This window comes from Falco biarmicus, chromosome 11, assembly GCF_023638135.1.
Source record: "Falco biarmicus isolate bFalBia1 chromosome 11, bFalBia1.pri, whole genome shotgun sequence".
Classification (NCBI taxonomy): domain Eukaryota; kingdom Metazoa; phylum Chordata; class Aves; order Falconiformes; family Falconidae; genus Falco; species Falco biarmicus.
Genome location: NC_079298.1, coordinates 34,331,185 through 34,353,178, shown reverse-complemented (window position 1 = coordinate 34,353,178; position 21,994 = coordinate 34,331,185). Strand labels below are relative to the sequence as shown.

The window sequence follows — 21,994 nt, the reverse complement described above, 5'->3', positions numbered from 1 at the left end:
TGTATATCTTCAGCATTTTTAATACACCTTGTTCTGCAATGCCAACGTGCCATCTGTATCTCTTCCTCAGGCTCAGTTGTTTTTCTCCCTTCCCAATTATAACTATGCACTAAATCCTTTAAACCTCTATCCAGTCTGCAACTTCATTGGCTCAAACTAATGAGCAGAATTTTCTAATTCCCTTACGGTAATCCTATTACCTGTCCAAAGCTATTTCTGCAAGGGTCATCATTACACAGAAATGTAAATCTGAGACCAGGTCTATCTGTGGTCAGTTGTAATCCAGCTGCTCTCCTGCAAGCCACCAAGGACGTTGGTCAACGCCTGAAAAAAAGCGGAGCCGAGCAACTGAGCCTCTCAGGTAGAGTGATTCGTGTGTCGATTGCCTTTCAAGTTTTATTTTAATAGAGGAATAAAATATGGTGTTCCAAAAATGGCCACAGCTGCTAAAATTTATTAGCAGTGTATTAAATGTACACGTACCTGATACAGTCTCTCAGAACCACCTTACCTTTGGCATCTGGCTGAAAAGTAGCTGTTGGGACAAAACCTAACACCGGGTTTCCAGCTATGAACCTGGCAGGCTGTTTGGATTGAGCTGAGAATAACAAGTTGTAAGAGCTGTCATTGCTAATGCTTTAAATAAATAGAGGTTTCGCTCTAGCATGGGAGTAAGTGGTGCTTCACTCCAGATGGAGTCACTCTGGGGAAGAGGAAACTTATTAGAAATCAGACCCCAGAGCTGCTGACAGCGTGTGCTCAGGCTATCAGAAGTGATACCTATGTCTAATTTAACAGAGCTTTTATTTTTCTTGCATGGAGGCCTCTCTCTATTTGATTTTGTTGTTGATTTAACAAAATGGGATTTCTGCTCTTTTGTCCTATCTTTGAACGTTAGCCTGTATATAAGAATCTGCAAGAGAATATAACCATGCCATTTCTTCTGTCTGCACTGGGGTAGAGTTCTGTGCTCTGGTGAGGGGTGAGTGAGTGGAGCGTTCCAATGTCTGGGATAATCCCCAGAAAATTTCCATGTCTGGGTCCGTTGTTTTCAGAACCTCCAGGAAACTCTAAATCCTAACTTTAGAATAAATACTTCTTACCCAGGTACCTAATTTCAGGCTCAGAATTGTTTTCTTGCAGAAGAATATTTTGGTAAGTATAAATACTGCTGTGAAAGAATAAACTAAATGTACTGGACAAAAATTTTGCTATGAAGGTGGTGCAACAGCATCAATGTTAGGCAGGCTGCAAGTATGTAACTAAAGGTATAAATGATGTGTTACGTGAAAGATGAAGAAAGTGCCCCCTGCCTAGCTGGGAGCCAGCTTTGAGGACAACGTACCATTGGCAGCAATGGAAAAAAAAATCATCAGGACCACAGTTCAGTAGAGATGCAGAGATTGCTGTACTTACCCATCAGTATTCTGCTGTTCTTGGTGGCATGTCTTCATCATTTGTACTCAGATTTGGATTTGGGCATAAGAACAGCTATATATGTCAATCTTTAGGAAATAACCATAACATATATACTAAGTTTTCTTTGTTTGCTCATAACAGTCCACTAAAACCCCATTTTCTGATACTGAGCGATTGCTTTCCACAGCTGAGATCCCCAGAAGGTGAGCACGCTGTGAATTGTGTAGGTCTAAGTGGTCGAGAAACCTTGGATCAAAACTACATTTTTGGATTCTTGCTTCCAACCTGCTTACACAAACACCATGATCTTTACAATCCACAGCTTACAAGTTTTCTGCCAGTACTTGAAATTTTTTTGACAGGAGGGAACAGTTTGAACATAAAGTCACTCTTCTGCAGCTGAGATAGATCAGATTGCTAGAATTATATACAAATACTTCATTCTAATTCAGAACGGGATTTTAAGCTGATCTCCATTATAAATATTAATGTCTAATCCTAGCAATTTAATTACAGCATGGCTAAAATCATGGGGAAATGCATTAGGGAATGAAAGATAATAATCAAAATAATACAACTTGAGAGCAAATGGCATAGCTAAAGATGATTGCTATACACCAGTATAATCAACTATTGGTTTCCAGTAATAAAGGGAATTCATCACTAGCAGCAATGGATCTTGAAGTCATCACAGGGTTCCCTTATTCCTAATTTACAAAGTGCAAAAACTCGACAGGTATTTTACACCTCCAAAACACTCATGATGCCATTTGTACATATCTTCCTCTCAAATGCAAAGTTTTGTCCTAGGCGAATTACACTATTAAAGGACACCCCCGCCCCTCCCCTGTCTCCAAAAAAATAAAAAAAAAGTGCACTAGTTCAGAAAAAAGGGTCTGTGATATCTCAGTGGGGAAGTATTTTCAATAAATATTACACTAGACTGGATTACAGGGATTAGTCAGGTCAGTTGTGCAACTAACTGCAATTATAAGAGGCTGCAGTTCTCACTACACGCAAAAGCTGTGCAATTTCAGAATAGTCTTAAATGCAGGAGATGCAAGAACTTATTAAAAAAATCTGCATCACCCTTAAATTTCCACCCCATCTTTTAGACCTAGTCTTCCTAGACCACTTTCAGATAGCCAGTGGTATAAAACCAGAATAACACAAACCCATATTCCACAAGCCACCTGTGGACAGAAAACCCTCCAGAGACTGTAGAGCACTATAGTTAGATACTGGTGAGCAAGGAGAGGAAAGAAAAACCAGACTGCCGCCACGATTTGGTATGTTTAACATGGCAAAAAGATGCAGGGAACTCAGCCGGAGAGCCTGGTAACTAGCTTTCAGTGCTATCCCAGCTTAAATTACATAATAGGTTTCATTTTAAGGCACATGGCTAACCATAGTTAGATGGAACTACAGCCTTAATTCCCAATATAGTGATATTTTCTTACTGATTTGAATGTAAACTGCAACACGCTATAAATCAACACAGAACTGTTTTATTGCGTTGAATGCACACCACAGTTTTTGCCTTTAATGTTCAATGCCTACGGAGTTCAAGAGAAAGCAGCAGAGCAATTTTCACAATCTGTATCCAAGAACAGAGCAATTCCGATTCTGCCGCTTATTGGAAGTTCATATCAAAGAACTACAAGTAGAATAGCATAAAAAGAGAGAAATGGGGTCTACCCAATATCAGGTATAAGAAGAGTTGGCTGTAATTAGGGGAATAGCACTTTCTGGGTAAAAGAACAAAAATGAAAACAAAACAAAAAAATCCCTTCCAACTATTTAAACTGAAAGACTTTGTGAATTCATGTCACCTCTTGCATTAATTCTTTTTTTAAGCTGAAATGAAACATTTCAATTTTTCATCAGCATTTTCATTTTGGACAGATATGCAAGATGAGGGAAACAAGTAAAACAAGTATGATAATAAGCCTGAAAGATATCTCCATACATTTACCTGCTAAAACAAGGAACTGTTTTTGATGCCCCAGAATCCTTTCCACTGTATCAGCCACAGGTAACAAAGAGAATGAAGGAAAACACAAGAAACTGTAGTGGGCAAATGCCGTATAGTTTTCCTCACAGCGTTCAGAGGAAGGGATTGCAACATTGCAGGATCTGTGGTTCCTGCAGAGAGCCCTAAGCTGGACTTTAATGAGCCACCTCAGCTGCTCCAAGCCCAGTAAAACTGCTGGCCAACAGGTCTTGCACAGAGCCAGGTGAAAATGTGTTATCAAAGTTGTTCTTAACAAAAACCTATTTCACCAATTCTTTTTTTTTTAATTGTAATTGTCTTGACAAGAACTTCCACAAATGCAATGCTTTGGTTTGAAAACATTAAAGTAATACATTCAAATGGCATCTTGAAATTAAATTTGTTCGTATTTACATAGCCTTGCCGTTTCAGTAATATAACAGTCATGTATAATATGACATCATAATTATAATATTCTTAAATTATGCTATTTATGCAATATCTTAAGGAGAGTTGCTTTGCACGGAATTAAATATTTTAACTTAATTTGAGATGAAAGCACAGTATAATAATGTTTTGTCATTTTGACACAAAGTATCACATGGAGTAATTTTGGTGCTGAGTCCTGTCCTTCATAATTGCTGGAATCCTATTAAAACACTTGCCTCCAGCGGGACCCAAAGATAACCGTGCAGTCCCATTTCTCCTTTTAGCAGGGATACCGCCTAGGCTTAAAGCAGTAAAGATAGCAACCGTTCCTTTTCTCACACATCCCTTAAGGCAGGCATTTGTTATTTTTAAATAAAGCAAACAGACTGTTTTGAATGAAATTATGAGATAAAGCCTTGCATCTCACCTCTTCGAAAGCAAAGAATGATAAAATGCCTCCACTGACAATTTTAAGTTAAATCCAAGCATACCAACGCTGTTGACCATTAAGTTCAGTGGTGTTGTCCTTTGAACCCTCAATGACATGCAAAACTGGTTCTGAGAAGACCTTAATTCTTTCTTGAGAAGGGATCCAGAAGGCAGCATTTGGCAGCTGCTCACCTTCGTTTTCTTGCATGCTGGATGCTGTCCTAGTTTTTGTTACATATCACATTTGGTCACAGGCAAGAGGCACATTTGAAAATACAGCCTAACTAAAATTAACCTTGCTAAGCCTTCAGACAAAGAGGATGAAGTAAACGCTCAGAAAGAGTTAGGAAAAGTCAGGCTCCATCAGATGAGGAAACATGACAGCCATTGACCACCAACGACCTAAATATAATGCAAAGCTTTAGACCTGGGGGACTTCCTCAGCGCCCATGCTACAGCCACCTCCAAGCACCCTTTGCTGTTCAGGAGACCGTCTCTCTCAATGAATGCAAATTTTTGTTCCCATTATCATGCCTGTACCCTCTCAAGATTAGTTAAGTTCAGTAGTTCATCCAAAAAGGGTTTCAGGCCACTGAGCCAAAGTTGTCTTGGAGACGTCAGTAATCCACAGCCTGCGGTAAACAATGCGCTGAAGTGGCTTTATTCAGATCTTACTTAGATGACTTAATAAATCATTTTAGAAAGTGGCTATTTATTTAAAATACAGTAGCAATCATTTTAGGACTTTAGAATTTTATTATACTCTTCTGTTTAGTCTGTTGACGCATCATCCAAGACTCTCCTACAATACAGTTGGCATCAGTATAAACTTGCTGTTATACAGACCAACCTAGTCCTTATTGACTGTTGAATATTTAACTGAATTATAATTTGATTTTTTTAGAGAGCTTGTTGAAACACATCAATAGATGAGGTTCGTGCAAACTGATTCACATTTGAACTGTTCTATTGGGATAGTTATTGCTGTAACAGTCATTTATCATGTAAATCCCAAACCTCCTGACATCGTGGTAATCTGAAACGGCATTTTTTCTTCTTTGATTTATGATACTCTCTGGTTTTGTATCTGAGTTTAATTCTCCCAAAGGGAGACTGAGTGCTTTCACATGCATTCACATCTTACTCTTTAACAGTGGAGAATCCATAGAGCCCTTTTAAGTGCTGAAGCCACACCAAAAAGCTTTTAGACACCAAAATAATTAGAAAAAAAAAATCCTAGAAAAATCAGATTTCATTACTTCTAATGCTCACAGAATCCCTCTCCTTTCCTAAATACAGCACAGTGCATATGGATGCTGCTCCATCCACTTCCCATGCCGGCTGCAGCTAATGCCCCAGCTGCAGTCAAGTTCCTGCAGCGGCTCAGGTTTAACCAAACGTTACAGTCTGCTGCATACACAAATCTGGAGGGAGGAAGAAAACCCACCGTCAGAACACGGAACAGTACCTCGTTCTTACTTCTTTTGATCCTATAGCCAGCTGCTGCAAAGAGGAGAGGTCAGGACCTGGCTTAGCTTAGCACGTCAGCCACGATAGCAACGAGCCAGGACCGCTCCGATGCTTTGCAGAAGGTACCTAAATCCTGCAGCAACCTCCTACGAGACAAGACACATGGCGTTCAGACACTTACCGCTCATTTCCTATGGTATTCACTAGAAACTCACGCTGTTGAGTATATTTTCCACTAACCCTTAAGATTAGCACTGAGGAACCAAAGGAATTCAGACATCTCAGCCCATAGGTAGGACTGCAGCATCTGCAATAGTTATTTCTTGAGGTTTGTGTACGCATTTTCATATCACACAGGCAATAGTAATTCTTCACCTGGGCTTTGTTCCAAATTCTGTCCCTAGGAGGTAAATTGGCATTGGAGCCCCGTGCTGGTGTGCAAATCCTGCTGGTGTGCACATACAAAGCAGATTAAATGAATCAGAGGCATTTACAGTAAGATCTCTTCTGATAAGACAATTTAGTTCCCTTCATTTTCTTTCCTCCCTTTCCCTTCCCCCCAGCTCTTCCCGAAGCAAACAAGCTGCCTGCTACCTCCTGCTGCTTGTTACAACAAGCCCTCTTCTGCTGATGCTCTTTTCTCCTGCTCAGATGAATGTTTGACACCTTCAAGAAAAATACACTGTGAGATGGCTGCAGCCAGGCTGGCTTCTTACGAGGTGATACAACCGTAGCCTGACCACGGGGAAGGCTAAAATATTTGGGATCAGTTTCAGGATAGAGCCATGGCAGTCCCTGTGAAGGAGTCTTAGAAACAACTAACTGCACACAGGAAAACCGGGCCAGAATTTGCACTCCAGTTTCTACATTAAAAAAAAAAAAAAAGCAAGTTCCAGGGAAAGGATCTGTTTTAAGCCATTGGCCCTTTCTCCAAATTATGACACTTGTTTACACATTCAGAAAACCTTGTGTAAATGCTGCACAACTGCAACCTGAGTTTGCTTAATTTTGGTCTACAAAGGAAGCAAAACCATTAATTCTAATTTTATGCAGTTTTAAAAGCCACATGTAAACATGTTTAAAATTTAGCTGGTGCAAGTTCACCATTTATTACTAAGAGTCAATCACAGGGTCCAGAGAAAAACACAGTCTCTGGAATGACACCAGTGGCATAAAAGATCTGTGCAGGAAAGGGATAAGCCCTGAAACCATGGACCTGACGTAACCGCTGCAGGAGCTACAGCTCTCCAGGGGTTTCTGTGGCCACACAACATTGTCCACATTGGCTTTCATCTGATTAATAAAGGTAACACAAAGAATACATTCCTACTATTGCTTTTAATTCATGCCATTGTAGTTGCCAAAGGGATGTCAGGATGATACACAGGAGACAACGTTATTTCTGATACCGCAAGCAAGGGGGGCAGGCGATCCTGGAGCACACTCTGTGAAGCTGCAGCTGACTGCAACAGGACTGAGATGCCTGTCATTTAATTATTTTATAAACAGTTACTACATGTTTTGGTAAATGATCAAGTAAAAAAAAAAAATAAAAATTCTATTGTAACATCCAGCTGGCAACAGCTTTACAGTTCAATACAGGAGTTTGGGTTTTTTTTCATCTCTTTTGAATATAGCGAACCCAATCCAAGATTGTCATCATCCTCCTGACAGTGTTTTTGCTGCCTTTTGGCAAACACAGGTACACCACTTCTACATGTGGATCTTCCCGTTCAAGATAAATATGGAAATCAACCCCCCAGACTAGCAAGTTTCACTTTCTGCTCTGTAAGGAGAAAACAATTTGGCATCCAGTACCTGCAGATCATAGCTATTGTGTTAGTCTAAGTGTTAAGAAAGAAAAACCTTTTAAATTTATATCTCTACACGCATAAGAAACATTTGTGGATGGTTGGGAAGAGAGATCACAGAACCATAGACCCATCCCATCTTTAGGCAGTGGCTCTTCCCACATTAATAGAGTGGCTGAAAGCTTTTAATACAGAATGAATATCTGCTTGATAAAAATAACAGACAGGAGAATGGGCGAGACACCAGCCTAACCCAATCATCTACGTTACACAGCTAGTCTCTCCAGCCCGAGACAATGAAAGACACCTGAAAAAAGCAACAGACTCATTTTCCGTAAAGCCACATTGAGGACTTGCTCCCCGCCATTGGCTCGATAAACTAAGAAAAACCAGCTTCCCATTGCAGTGCCTTAAGTTAAATGCTCGTAACTAGATGATGCGAACCACTGAATCAGTCAACTTTTCTAGAACATGGAGATGTGCTTGGTGGAGCCTCAGGACACTTTACCAGAAGGATAAAAAAAGGGAACGGAAGCACAGCAAGCACCGGGCAGTCACAAGCAAGCCCGATCTGCTTGGCTCTGCCAGTCCTACAGGACCAGTTAGTTCCAAGGCAGCAGGAACAAAGACACAAGAAATCCTTGAGAGCACAGGCTGAAGATAGCTCCTTCATTGATGTTCCTTTCCTTACCATAGCACAGTGTTACTTGGTCTGCTCAGACTTTATGCCCAAATCATCACCACAAGATGTATGTAAATCTAATTAAGCTACCAAGAACTTAAATACTCCCCATCAAGAACTACTGCCCTAGCTTGCCCAAAGCATTTAGATGCTGCGCTCTTTTCCTTTTGCACAGGGATGTCCAACCAGCGTGAGTAGGTCCAGCTGCAGAGAAAGGTAGAATTCAGTGTCAGAATTGAAAGGTAATATAACTTTTCAAATCATGGGCAAACAAGATCTTCACACATCTCGGAAGATGCATGCTCAGAGAAAGCCAGGAATGAAGAGTACATTCATTTGAAAGCTGTCATGAACAACTTTTATTATTAATTCCTTAATTCTCTCAACATTTGAGAGAAAGACTGTTTAGGTAGAGCCTGCATTTATAGGGACCCTGTCAGCCAAGGTCAAGCCTGCTTTTTGCTAATAATGATAACGAAGGGTAGATACAAAGAAAGCAAAAGCAAAAATTCCTACTGATTTTACAGTTACAAATACACATTTGAAAAAAAAAACAAAACCAAAAGAAAACCTTCAACCAAGCCAAGAAAATAAATGAACCAACCCACATCAGAGTTAAATATCATTTTTGAGCCAAATTATTTTACTGTTTTCTGTAGGCATTTTTTTTTTTTTTTTTTGCATATCCAGAGCCTTAGGAGGCATTCTTGGTCAAAACCTACCTCAAACACTGGATTTTCTCCCAAATTCACAAGTTTTGATTCCTCCCAGCCCTCCCCTGCAGGCACCTCTTGTTGTTTTGGGTTTTTTTTGGATAGAAAGCAGCAGCAGGAGCCTGCTCAAAGTCCATACACGGCACTACTTCTAGATCTTTAATTAACATCACAACAAATTTAGGCTGCTTCCTTTTTCCATAAAACGCTGGCCATCAACCTCTCTAAATGCCTGTCTCCAGTCACTGCTAGAGTTACATCTCTGACATAAGTGATTTTTGACAAATTATAGGGATTATATGTGCTGCCAAACATCTGTTGAGCTTGGGGAAAAAAAACCCCACCAACTCTCCCCCAGGGTTCTGCCATTCATCACGCCTTTGCTAATGCCACCAATAAACCCCAGCCAAATTCTGAAAGACATGTTAATTCTAGCAGGCATACAGATGTTTACTTGGGGTACAGAAATTAAATGTGTATTCAAACATTAACTGAAAACTGTCCTGACTTTCAGAGTACCGTGGTGAAATGCTCAATCCAACTGAGAAATTGGGCCAGCCATTGAGGTTAAACATGGATTGAGCTTCATGCCCTTAAATATCTGCATTTGAAACGTTGGCTGTTCTGTTTTTGCTTCAAATAAACATTTTCTTAGCGTCCAACCATCCTCCTCCTCTTCTGTCCCGCTTGATATATCCAAGTTTTTTTAAAAAAAGAAGCTAAATAAATAGGTTTCCTGACAGAATAAAAATGAAAAAGAAAAAAAGAAAAAATTCATTCATCACAATGGTAAGAACTATGTAACTGCTCCAAAAATTCAAATCCTGATTTTTCAAAAGACATTCACCATGTAATATAGAAAATTAAGCTTTTTCAAATAAAACATGCTGGTTAATGAGAATTGAAGTTTGACCTTATTAACATCAACTAATTTTTTTTTTTAAGTAATAAAACAAGTCCTGTTTTAAAATACCTACATTCTGCTTTTCCATACAAAACATAGTGGTCCTGTGGTAGAAGTGAAGCTGATTCATGTAAAATGTTGAGCTAATTTCCCATTTCAGAATGAAATACAGAAATAAATGTGCAATCCATAAAAGATTAATAATTTCTGGTGCATAAGTACAGCATAAATTTTGAAAGACTGGGGGGGGGGGGGAAAAAGAGGAAGGGAAAGGGATTTTTTTTTTTTTTTTTTAATTCCTATGATTTTTAACCTAACACAATGCTGAAGCCTGGGGTAGTCACACAGGGAATTTTCTAACTGGCAAAGCCTTGAGGATAAATGAATCTTGGACCGCATCTATTTAAAATGTTTCCTTCTCACAAATAAAGAACAGTAAAGCAGATAGAGTGAATAATCCAATCCCATCTGTCAGAGTGACCTGTGAGCCGACAGCTTTCTACGTCAGCCCATCCTGGTTTGTATTTTCTTCCTATCGTATGAGCCCTTCTTCAAGCAAATAAAGTCCCATTCCAGTGTTCTGAAATTATGTTTCCTCCCCCAAACGCAGTGATCTAATCACTACATGATACACTACGGTTTTCCTTTAGGTAAGCCCAGGACATTTCCATTTACCCATGTAATAAGCCTGACATCATGGATCTGGGTAACACAACGCCGGTGCAAGCGCTCAAAGTAGGCAGCGCGGAGCCCTTGGGTCTGTATTTACCCCCCTCAGCGTAAGGGACCTGGGTCTCTGGGTGTGAAGGGAGCTGCAGGGACCCCGTTTGTGATTAGCAGCTCTCTGGCTCGGTGCCTGGCAGTGATCTGCTCCCAAGGACGACTAAAGATGCTTATGGCTTTCAGCTCCCTCTGCAATGCTCTGGCAACAGGTCTGAAATTCTGGCCTCCGACCTTGACATCGATTTTGCTTACATAATGATGCTGCTTGCAGATCTAAATGCATACTCCTCCAAGGATGCATGGCGCTCTTGCCCCGCCCCCCCCCCCCCCTTTTTTTTTTTAAAGGGACTAGCTGCAAAGCACTTGGTTCATTCACTAATGTGCTCCAACCCCCTGCCCAGTCTCTTCTTCAGAAAACGTGCATTTTGACAGACAGCAGGAACTACACAACGTACAGAATATAGCATGAGGAATGAACAGTCTGTTGGAAGCACAGTGCTTCGTATAGCAGCTACCAAAGAGCCACGGCTGAAGAACACACGTCCTAACCATGCAAACAGGCATTCAACCCTTTCTGCTGGTGCTGCAGTCACAGCCTGCAGTACACCAAAATTACTGAGAAGGCTTCAAGTGTTATCAGTGAGCTCTGGACTAGGGCCCTTGGAAATTCGTCACAATTGCTAGCAGAAGAGGATGCCTACTCTCCCAAGAGTACGTGCAAAGCTTCACACACAGAGGACCCACTCGATTCTGCCACACTGGGACATTTCCACTGCCTAGGTGGGGGTGAACAATGCCTTATTCCATTTCCATGTTATTTTACCTGATTCCCCCAATTTCTAGCAACCTGATCATTTAAAGCCACAGCTGCTCCTTCTCTTGGCTTGCTTAAGCAACTGCCCATCTGCTGGGTAAGTTTGGTGGACATTATCATTTGATGGAGGGGACAAGAATAAACAGAGAAGGTATTCCACATATGGATACCAGGAAAAACAGGCAGAGAAGCAAAGTTCAAGTTAGCACTTGGGTAGAGGAAAATGCTGTTAAAATCCAGACACTTCTTCCAAGAGGCAAGGGGACACTCTGGGCACATGTACCAGTGACCAACCACCCATACATAGCTCAAAACATACATGTGCAATCACATCTTGCTGGCAAAGACCCTTTGCTTTTCATTATTCCACTTCCGTAAGTCTCCAAATTTTCATACTTCCCAGCTCATTAGCAATGTCCCACCAATTGCAGGGGATTCACAGCATGCTGCTCATTTATCATCTTAAAGCCAGACACAGAACATAATTTTCAGCAGGATTTCACATACACAGAACAGCAAACTTGTGCTTACAGCATGTTTATATTTTGTGAAAAAAATATTTCTCATGTTTACTTATTGGACTAGCAGCAAAACCTCAAAGTTAAGAGTTTCATTTATTGGCTTTCTCCTTTACAGAATGCATCTTGCCTTCTACAGTTTGTTTAGAGATTTTTTTTTTTTAATTTCCCTCTCTTCTTTAGCTATATCTTTCCACTATTTACAGCTGCAATATATTACAAGGACTAAATAAGCCTTCATTACAAATACACAGGTACAGTGCTTTCTTCCCAAGCTACCTTAGAAATTTAATACGCATAAGAGAAAACAGTAATAACAAATTAAAAAAGTCATTTTGGGTAAACAGATAACTCTCTGTAAAGGCCAAAGGCACAAAATATTTGTTACTAAGCAGAAAGTATTCTTTCATATTGGATAAAAAGAAACACTTTACTAAATGGTCATTTCCACCCTGTAGTAAGGCTGACCCATCTGGCCTAATGACAACAGAGGGGTGAGCATCAGCAATAGGAACTGCTATTCATGAGCTAAACAGATCCAAAGCTCATAGAAATTAAATGACAGCTTCAGGCATATACTTGAGGTTTAGACTTTTTTCTTGCTGAAGTGACTTTTGGGACACAGAAAGGTCTCAAACCTCATCTATGTAGAAACTGTCATTTTTGCTTTCTTCACTCAGAAAGTCTAACAAAGACAGGAAAGTAAATAAGTTTCAAAATGATCAGACTCTTAAAATATGTATGTGAAGTCACCATATGCGTAACAAACTACGGTCTAATATGTTGATGATCTGCAGACCATCTAAGGAAAAAATTTTCTCTCCATTAGCACTTTTCAAACAAAAACATTAGGAATCGCTTTCAGTTGTCAAAACTGATGGCAAAAGCAATATATCTTCTAACTCAGCAATACCCCTCCCCCTCCAAAGACTGCTGCTCATCTGGCATGTCACATGCTGTTAAAACGGTGCAAGTGAAAACTTGAGGTCAGTAGCAATGCAGCTAGTGTCCTAAAAGGTTTGTCGGTACTTCCTTAGAACTAAAGGCACAAACAGCTTCAGTGACGACATTTATTGTCACTTCACCATCACTGCCCATCACCCTGCATTGCTGTTCGACTTGACTACGCTCTCAGGATATTCTGCTCTCATCCCAAGCAAATACTTAGCAGGATTGTGAGACTGCACATTCACGTGAAAAAAAAAAAGAAAAAAAATCAGATTTAAAAGAGTAAGAAATCGCTAAGAGATGGTTGCAATGGTCAGGGATGTATGTTCTCCAGCATGCATCCTGCTCCCGTCAAATGCAACCATCCCCATGCAGTTAAGTGCTGCCTCTGACCTCTGTGCTTCATGATGCTCTCAGGCTGACAGGTTTAAGGGGGTTGTATTAACAGATTCCCTTAATGAATTTCTAGAAGACAGCACTGTCAGTCAGCTAATTAGGACCCACTTGCAGCTGGGTGCGCCAACACAAGCACTGTGGTCTGTCTGTGGAGTTGCAAAGTGCAGCTGCTCTCGCAAGAGCTGCTGCCTGGCACAGAGGACAGCTCTGGCTGTCCCCAACCACTGGGCACGCTGGATTTCAGCACGCCTGTAAAGCCAGGGAGGTGGCAACTTTAGATCTAAGACACCTTGTGACGGGTCACTACAAACTGCTCTGTGACACTATCTGCTTTACTGTCTCAGATATTACACATTGACATTGCACTTGCACAACATGCTCCAGAACTGGTAGCACCCAAATATCTGCAGATATTGAGAACCTACTTTTTTCTTTGGGAAATGCTGCTAGCCCAGCATATAAAAGAACATCACCCCCCCAAAAAAAAAATCCAACAACCAGCAACAAAAGAACTCCATCTAAACCCTTCACAAGGATGTGGGTGGATTTCCTACCCTAGTCATTACCCATTTTTGCTCACGCACTAAATGCAATAGCTTACAACTTTTTCCATTGCACTTTTTTGAAAGGAAGAGTATGTATCACAGAAGAGCCAGCTCATCCTATAACTGAACTTCCCATGGATCACCTTGCAGCTACACGTCCATATGCCATTGTCCTCAGGTGCCTAATTGGGAAACACCTGGCTTGGAGATCCTAATTCTCCTAGCACCAAGATAAGAACTATAAATATTTGTAATTCCACTAAGCGGAAAGGAGAACAGTTTGAACTACTTGCTCCAGGCGCACAGGCTGACTCAGTCACAGAGCCAGGATTAAGTTTTAGGAGTTCCCCGCCCCCAGTTCCGTGGTCAGCTTACCAGCCTGTGCATTGTCAGGGCTCTTGCCTCACGCCACACTGCAAAAGAATGGTGAAACACAGCTTTCCATGCTGTTATGATTCACCTAAGCTTTTCAGATTTATTAGGTACAACAGATCAGTAACAAAAACTTTATGGAAAGCTTTCATTTGTTAAGCAGTTGTTTCTCATCTCTAATGCTTCACCAAAAGCATGGTCAGTTTTCTGGTCTGAGCCTGCAGAATGCCTGTTTCATAGCCTGTGTTTAGCCCTAAGAGGCACTGAAATGGCTATGAAACAAGAAAGCATACAGAGACTCAAACCCTCTTTCCTCATGGAACAAAGAAAATCCTCAGCATCAGCAGATAGAAAAGCTTTTTGAAGATGTCCATGTAAGTCACAGGAGTGACCAGGAATGTCAGTTTTGCCTACGTGAGAAGGGATTACTTTTATACTTCTATTTCAGAATTGACTGAATAGCAATTTATCCAGTAATTTGGATCTGTGCACTGACAACAATCTATCTACAGACCTATCTACAGAAAGAATTGTATACACTTTATTAGTATATATTAAATTATAATGCAGTTTTGCAGTGCTTCCCACAAGTTTTGATTAATTGCCATGAGTACACGAATGCAAAATCTGCACATTTACTAATCAGCTTTAGTGCCAATACACGTAAGAATTGGATTCCTTGTTTCTTGCTCAGCTGCTATTTCACTTCATCCCTTGATGCTGGCATGTAAAAATGAAGGTGCATTTCCTCCTGTTCATACATGCTACAACACTAACATCACTGTAGTCTAATACACCAGCAGCTTTTAAATATGGCATTCATGGCGTGGTAACACCTCAGTGTTTGCTTCAAGACAGCACTTACTGTGAAGTCAAATAAAGTTTACCTTAAACATCCAAACAGCTATAACTGGCCTAGACTAAATGGGAGCACTCAAATCATCTGCCTTAAGACTCACACGGACAGCGACACTTTACCACATTAGAATCACAGTTTTTGACTAAAAAGAAAACCCGTGACTGATGTGCAACATGAGAAAAGACTCAGAGCAGAGCTCATGCAGTTGGCTATGTAACGTCTATCAGCAATGCAGTAAAAATGCATGTGAAGAATCAGTATTTTCTCCCCTAGTATATGCTCCTGAAACAAGTAATTGATCTCAAGACAGCTGCAGGAGCCCAAGAACATTTACTGTGACTTTCAGGAACCAGCAGAACATCAGCCTGACCTTGAGAACTTGACGCTTTGGCCAAACCCTGCTGCTCTATAATGCTCTGATGCCACCCAGCTGTGCTCATCTTGCTGGTGGGAGCACACCAAGAGAAACTCTACTCCTTCCTCAAAGAACAACTTCACCCCTCAAAAATGCCACTGTAAAAGTTAAAAAGGGTGTTGCGTGAGTACCGCTGTATCGCAGTGCCCTGTAATTGCCACCTGACTGCTTGGGTTGCCTTATAGAATGGGTGGAACAAGAAAGCGATTTTCATTTATAACACACATCAATTTTTCTGTTTTGTAATAAACATGGCCCAACCAGTACAAGCAATCTAGCCGCAGGGTGTTCAGAGGTCTCTTGCCCAACAGGTTCAAATACTTGGCTCCATCTTCTGTATAAGGTATTAACAGTTCAGACAACTCCTAAAAATAAATACTTACAGCACTTGGAAAATTAATAGGTTCCTGATTCCCAGGTGTATTAAAAAAAAAAGAAAGAAAAAGAAAATCCTCACTACACTTTCCCATTGCAGAAAGTTTTACAACTACTATTTCACCCATGTTCCCCAATATTCTCTGATGACTGAGAAGGAACAGTATAATGAAGAAAACCTCACCTCAGCACTTCCAGTAAGAATCAGGCCAGACATCTTTTTAAAGAGATTGACATACGTCCTAATTGCTTTTTATGAGACTTATGAGAAGGACTACAATTATCATGTGTATTTTGATCTTCACTGACACCTAGCAGCTGCAGGAAATTACACACCACGCTGTACCCACTGTAAGCTTATCCATTTTCTATCCTGTTCTTAACTGCTCTCCTTTTTTAATTTGCAGCATCTCCTACTCCAGCCACCAAGATGGAAGAAAATGCCAACACCAGCTTTGAAGAAGATTTTGAAGGACAGGCGACACACACAGGCAAGGAAACTAACTGTATTCCTTTTTTCTAAAAATAAGCTAAAGTGACCCTGTTCAGCCGGGATGCCCAGAATTCGGGTAAATCCAATTGGTTTGCCAAATCCCTTGCACAGCAACATAGGCTCCAAAGTCAATAAGAATGTAGTTTGGAGCAGAGTGACACCCCTCAGAGAAGGGCAGGTGACACCAAACTGATCTTTGTGCCAATCCTCCTCATACCTGAAGCAAATGGCAAACACAGAAGACACATGAAGAAGCCACAGTGCAGCTCTTGTTGGTTTATTGCTTCAGTCATAAGCAATGGCCTTTCTTCCTCTGGGAAAATAAAGAAGAAAAAACAGCAACAAAACCCACACACACGTTAGATTTAGCTTATAAGGTTTCAATAGAAAGGCTGAATTACTTTTTCCTTCTTCTAGAAGGAACATTCAGTGCTAAAAGTGAACCTATAAATCCTTTTGGCCAACACAGCATAGCATTTAAAAGCATCGTTGCTTGGAATCACAATTCTTTTTAATCCAGCACTCAATCACCATGATTTTTATGAGTACAGACATTGTATTCAGCTCTACAGGCAGGTACCACTATCCCACCCCACCAACAGGTAACTATATGGCAATCATTCCCTCCCTGTGCTCTGAGGGCTTCTTTTTCTGTATGCTATAATAAATGTAAATCTTGTAATAACTCTTTCTGGGGTTCTTTCCCAACCTTGCTGCTGTTGGCTAAGATTTATATATATATATATTTAGGGACTCACTACATCCACACCTAAGCTTCAAGGTAGTTTTGGAAATTGGGCTACTGTACTGTTATTGCTATGCCAAGAGGTTCAGGCTAATTCCTGCTTTGAAATCTTGTTTGCAAAAGAACAGGTCACCTCCCCTTTCCACCATGGGGTGTAGTACCTTTAGCCACCACCTCAAGACACTGAAATTTAATCCAAACCAAAGTCCCGGCAACCACATCTCTATCACAAAAGGAAAAGCTGCTTGCCTAGCCCCTTCTAAAGTTTCCACAGAAATAAACGTCACCTCTGAAAACACCAAAATATTCCTTTGTTATGCTTTATAATCTAAGGTGCATATTAAAATGTTTCGTTTTGAAAAGCACCATGGGAATTTTGAAATTATTTCCCGCACACCCCCCATTTCAATTTAACTGCTCTAATTAACCAGCTCCAAAGACCATGACCTGCATTACAATCAGAACTACCACAGCATTCTCCTTAGAGGTTACACTTTCAAACCAGCAAAGAGCAGTAACTCCTTAAAACAGCTTCTTGCTGCAGCCAGTTTCTTTTCTAACTTCATCTCTCTTAGGGCCCAAAGGCGTGATCAATGACTGGAGGAAGTTTAAATTAGAAAGTGAAGACAGAGACTCCTTATCCTTGAGCAAGAAAGAAATTCTTAGACAAATGTCTTCACCACACAGATCTTTCAGTAAAGATGATAAACAGACCAGAGAGAGATTCTGCCGTAAGGTAAGAGAAAAGCAAAATAAATTAATTTTCATTCTATATAAAACATACCAGTCATAAGCTGGAAAATCTTGAATTTGCCAGACTCTGTTCCTTTGCAGCTTAGCAGAGCTCACACAATACAGACAGGACAAACACACCTGCAACCATCTACCTCATCCTCAAATGAAGGCTAACCAGTAAAATAAGCAGTGTATCTCACAACAACAGATCACAGAGTTCAACCTTTTTTTCCTCCCTTCCTTGCCTCAATGCTCCATAACCTTGGTTCAGGCAATGGAAAACTTTTAACATGTTTAAAAACCTACTAGACAGGATAGAGCTCTGAGCCTGAATGTCGCTCATTACCAGTTCTGAAACGGGGAGGACCCAACCCCCCCCAAACCACAGGAATTATACTTTGACCCCACTATACAGTCACTGGCAAAATTCCCACCAACTCTGGAAGATCCAGAAGTTTTTGCCAAACTGTCTTCAGTACCATTGAGCTGACATGCAAGTGTTGAGACAGGATGTTCACCTGTCTCTTGACAAGACCGTCCACAATCATTGTAGGAAGCAACTTCTCCTCTGGCCAAGCTTTCAATACAGCGTTCTTCAGAGAACAGCTTAGCCCCGTCCTGTTTCTGCACCAACAGATTACCACTTACTAATACAACATTCTCTCAATATTCACAGATGAGCATGCAGGAGTATGAGTTAATTCACGATGAGCAAGAAGATGAAAGTTGCCTACAAAAATACCGCAAACGCTGCATGCAGGATATGCACCAGAGGCTGAGTTTTGGGCCAAAATATGGTTACGTGTGTGAGCTGCAGAATGGGGAACAGTTCCTGGAAGCCATTGAGAAAGAGCATAAAAACACCACTGTCATTGTCCACATTTATGAAGATGGCACCAAGGGCTGCGATGCTCTCAACAACAGCTTGACCTGCCTGGCAGCTGAGTATGCCACCGTGAAGTTCTGCAAGATCAAGGCCTCCGACACGGGGGCCGGAGATCGCTTCTCAAGCGACGTGCTTCCCACTCTACTGGTCTATAAGGGTGGGGAGCTTCTGAGCAATTTCATCAGCATTTCTGAACAATTCAATGAGGAGTTTTTTGCTGTGGATGTGGAGTCTTTCCTAAATGAGTATGGGCTGCTACCTGAAAGGGAGCTTCCAGCACTGGGAAATGGCAACACAGATGAGCAAGATGTTGAATAATTAGTCCCCACTCTCTCCCTTTCCTTTTCAGTATGTTATAAATCAATCTCAGTAACACCCATCTCATTTAGAGAAGACTGTCTGTGCTAACTTATTTGTAAGATACACACATACAAAAATTGTTTAACTGTTAGCATGTGAATTTTACTTATAACACATACGACTGGCAGTCCTATACATAATTATTCCTGTGCCAGCCACAAGTAATAGGAAGAACTGGAGATGATACTTGTGATCTCTAGGAAATTAAGGGGAAAAAAATAATTAAAAACTGAGGCCCAATGCCTGCCTCCATGAAGCACAAGAATAATTTCATTTCAACAGTAACAGAACTGAACCATCCCTCTACACACACAAAAAGCTGTCTCTTGGGCTCTGGATTTATTGTGTCCTGACTCCTCAGATTCACTGTTACCAATTTCAGTAGGAATGAGATCTCACACAGCAGTTTTAAGGACAAACAAATAGCCCAAAGCCCTTGCATCCCTAAATGGCTTAGGTATCTAGCACATTATATTACGCTTCTGCATTTATCTGTCAACATTCGTGAGACTACAGAAGTTAGACCAGGACTTCTCTAAGTTTGCCATTCAAACAGCTAACATCATCAGCTAATTTCAGTTCATTGTTGCTCCATATTTTGAACATAACATTTAAAATATCTGCAAGTTACTGAAAAAGTATACTGTAGTTCTGTATAACTGAATAAAGCTTAACAGCTCTCAAAACCTGCCATTGGAAGTGTGAAATATATTGGTAGCACATAACCTTAAACTTAAAAATATGAAATATTTGTAAGCATTCATTAGACATTCCCCAAACTCAAAGTTTTAAGATTTACTAAAGGGATGCTGTTGAAAACTACAATTTAGCTATCCATTTGAGAGGCAGACACAGGTTAAACTCACTATAAACCTTCCTCTTTCTGTAGTTCAAAAAAAAAACAACCTACCTCCTCAAATTCTGATACAAGACAATAAAACATTAGAAACATTTCAATTACTTCTTTTATGTACTAGCAAAGCTGAAGGCTGAATTTTACTGTGAGGTTAGAAATCTCTCTCTCTTACTCTGAGGACAGAAACACCAATATCAACTGCAGACCATTTTGCTGATAACATTTGAGATTATCAAAATGTTAAAGATGATTTTTAGTACTCATACGACTCACCAGTTTTTATTTGATTTGATAGTTTCATGTTTTGCTCAGTTTGGAGTGGGAACTTTCAGTTTTGCTTCAGGTCAGGATGCCACCTGCAAAATTCTGCACATGTATCAGTAAGAATTCCAAATTGAGTGGCCAGGAACAAGGAGACATTGCTGCAGTGATATAACCCACACGTTAAAAGCAGGCTCTTACCACTCTTAAACACATTTTTTTCTCCACTTTTCATTCACATGGAAAAATTCACCAGAGCAGCTGAAAGTGACAATATTTTTCAACAGATTTGCACAACAAAGTAATTCTACTCAAAAATATTTGGCAAATATAACCCTGCAAAACATTACTGAAAAATTAATGAGATACACTTTCAAGTTAAACACAATTTATGCCTTGTTTTAAATAATGTTAAAAAAGTATCTTTTTTGACTGTCCAATTTTAGGGACTATCAAAATGCTACTGAATTTCTACTTTTAATATTGTTTTGCCATGGATTAATGTTTTAACAGAGCACTAGAAACCTCACCTCACGTACACTAAGCAATACCAAAGAAGTTCTTTATTGCCTCTTAACAATGTACAATCTTCTTTAACCTGTAAGACAATTCCTGATTTCATTCCACCAAAATATCAAACAGCATCTTCCCAAAATTTTATAATTTCTATGATGCAAATTTCTGAATGCAAGATTGTCATTTTTCTGATGGAACTCCAGGTGGAATAAAGCTTTTCCTTTAGAGCAGTCCTTTTTCCCCTTACTCAAGCATGATTGTTTACCCCTCAGCTAAATTCACCCTCACCTTAACATTTCATTTGGATCAGCAGGTCAAATCCCCAGAAAGCTACCGCTTGCAGATATACCTAACATTATGACAATCTGATGATCTTATAACAGGTTATGTAGAAAATAATGCATTATCTTCTATCACAAAATTAACCATTTACTAATACCAGGACAGTATTTGTCTTGTATTTTTTGATGACATGTTTTAAAGAAGAGGCATGACAGATTTCTGTCCTCTACACACCAGAAAATCTCCACGTAACTGCTGGGAAGCTAACATTCTTAAGAACCTTCCCTCTTTATTAAACTTGGTGCAAAAGTTACTAAGCTGCACGTCAGTAGCCTGATCACATATGCTTCATTTCTTTGAGGAACCAGGCTGAAAGCAAAAATACCCTAACAAACAATAACCACCACAGAAACTACATTTATAGCTAGTTGTAAGAAGTAAGATGACACTCCAATTTAAGTCAGATTAAGCATGCTTAAGCAGGATTTCCTTCAACCTGTAATTTAAAGAAAAACAAGAAAATGAAAGCACACAGTTGATGCCAAGCCTCAACAGAAGCTCATGACTAATGAAGCGGCAAATAAAGCTCTGATCACAACCGTATTTCTGCAGAATTAAAAAAAACACCTTAAAAACAAAAAGCAAGACTTGGCTCAAACATTGTACTACTATACAAAGATTCTCGAATAACAAGTAGTAAATGCTTCAATAAGCACACGGGAGCAGCCTCCCTGCTACCCTCTGCTATAGTTAACTCTTCTTTTTGACTCAGTCACAGGGACCAAGCATCCTTAGATATCCTGATGCAGACAGAAATGGAGGAGGTAGAAACCAATTATCAGTGGTGTCACTGCTCAAACTAAAACCAGAAACTCTGGCAGATGCATGGCTGTTAACAGCATGCCAAATGCTACCCCTCAGATGTACAATGAGGCTTGTAATTCCTCACAAGACCACCGAGGCTTTCTAAAACTACACAGCACTGACAATAAGGTTTCTGTAAAGTTATTTCATAACATCAGTATTAGAACTACACTTAAACACT

General features: G+C 40.2%; 1 protein-coding gene across 1 annotated transcript; it reads left to right on the top strand.

The window, feature by feature from the left end:
• Window positions 1–226: 226 nt before the first annotated feature.
• Window positions 227–19,720, top strand: PDC (phosducin). Its single transcript, XM_056356635.1, has 4 exons — window positions 227–361; window positions 16,223–16,306; window positions 17,629–17,789; window positions 18,465–19,720. Exons 2-4 carry the CDS (start codon window positions 16,246–16,248, stop codon window positions 18,990–18,992), a joined length of 750 nt encoding a protein of 249 aa, XP_056212610.1. The 5' UTR covers window positions 227–361; window positions 16,223–16,245; the 3' UTR covers window positions 18,993–19,720.
• The last annotated feature ends 2,274 nt before the right edge of the window (window positions 19,721–21,994 follow it).

What these genes read in the sequence shown, in the direction of transcription:
- PDC (XM_056356635.1), top strand. Translation starts at nt 16,246, where the DNA reads ATGGAAGAAAATGCCAACACCAGCTTTGAAGAAGATTTTGAAGGACAG. An exon ending in AGGACAGGCGACACACACAG is followed by an intron (nt 16,307 to 17,628) that starts GCAAGGAAACTA and finishes CATCTCTCTTAG; the next exon opens with GGCCCAAAGGCGTGATCAAT. An exon ending in GAGAGAGATTCTGCCGTAAG is followed by an intron (nt 17,790 to 18,464) that starts GTAAGAGAAAAG and finishes CAATATTCACAG; the next exon opens with ATGAGCATGCAGGAGTATGA.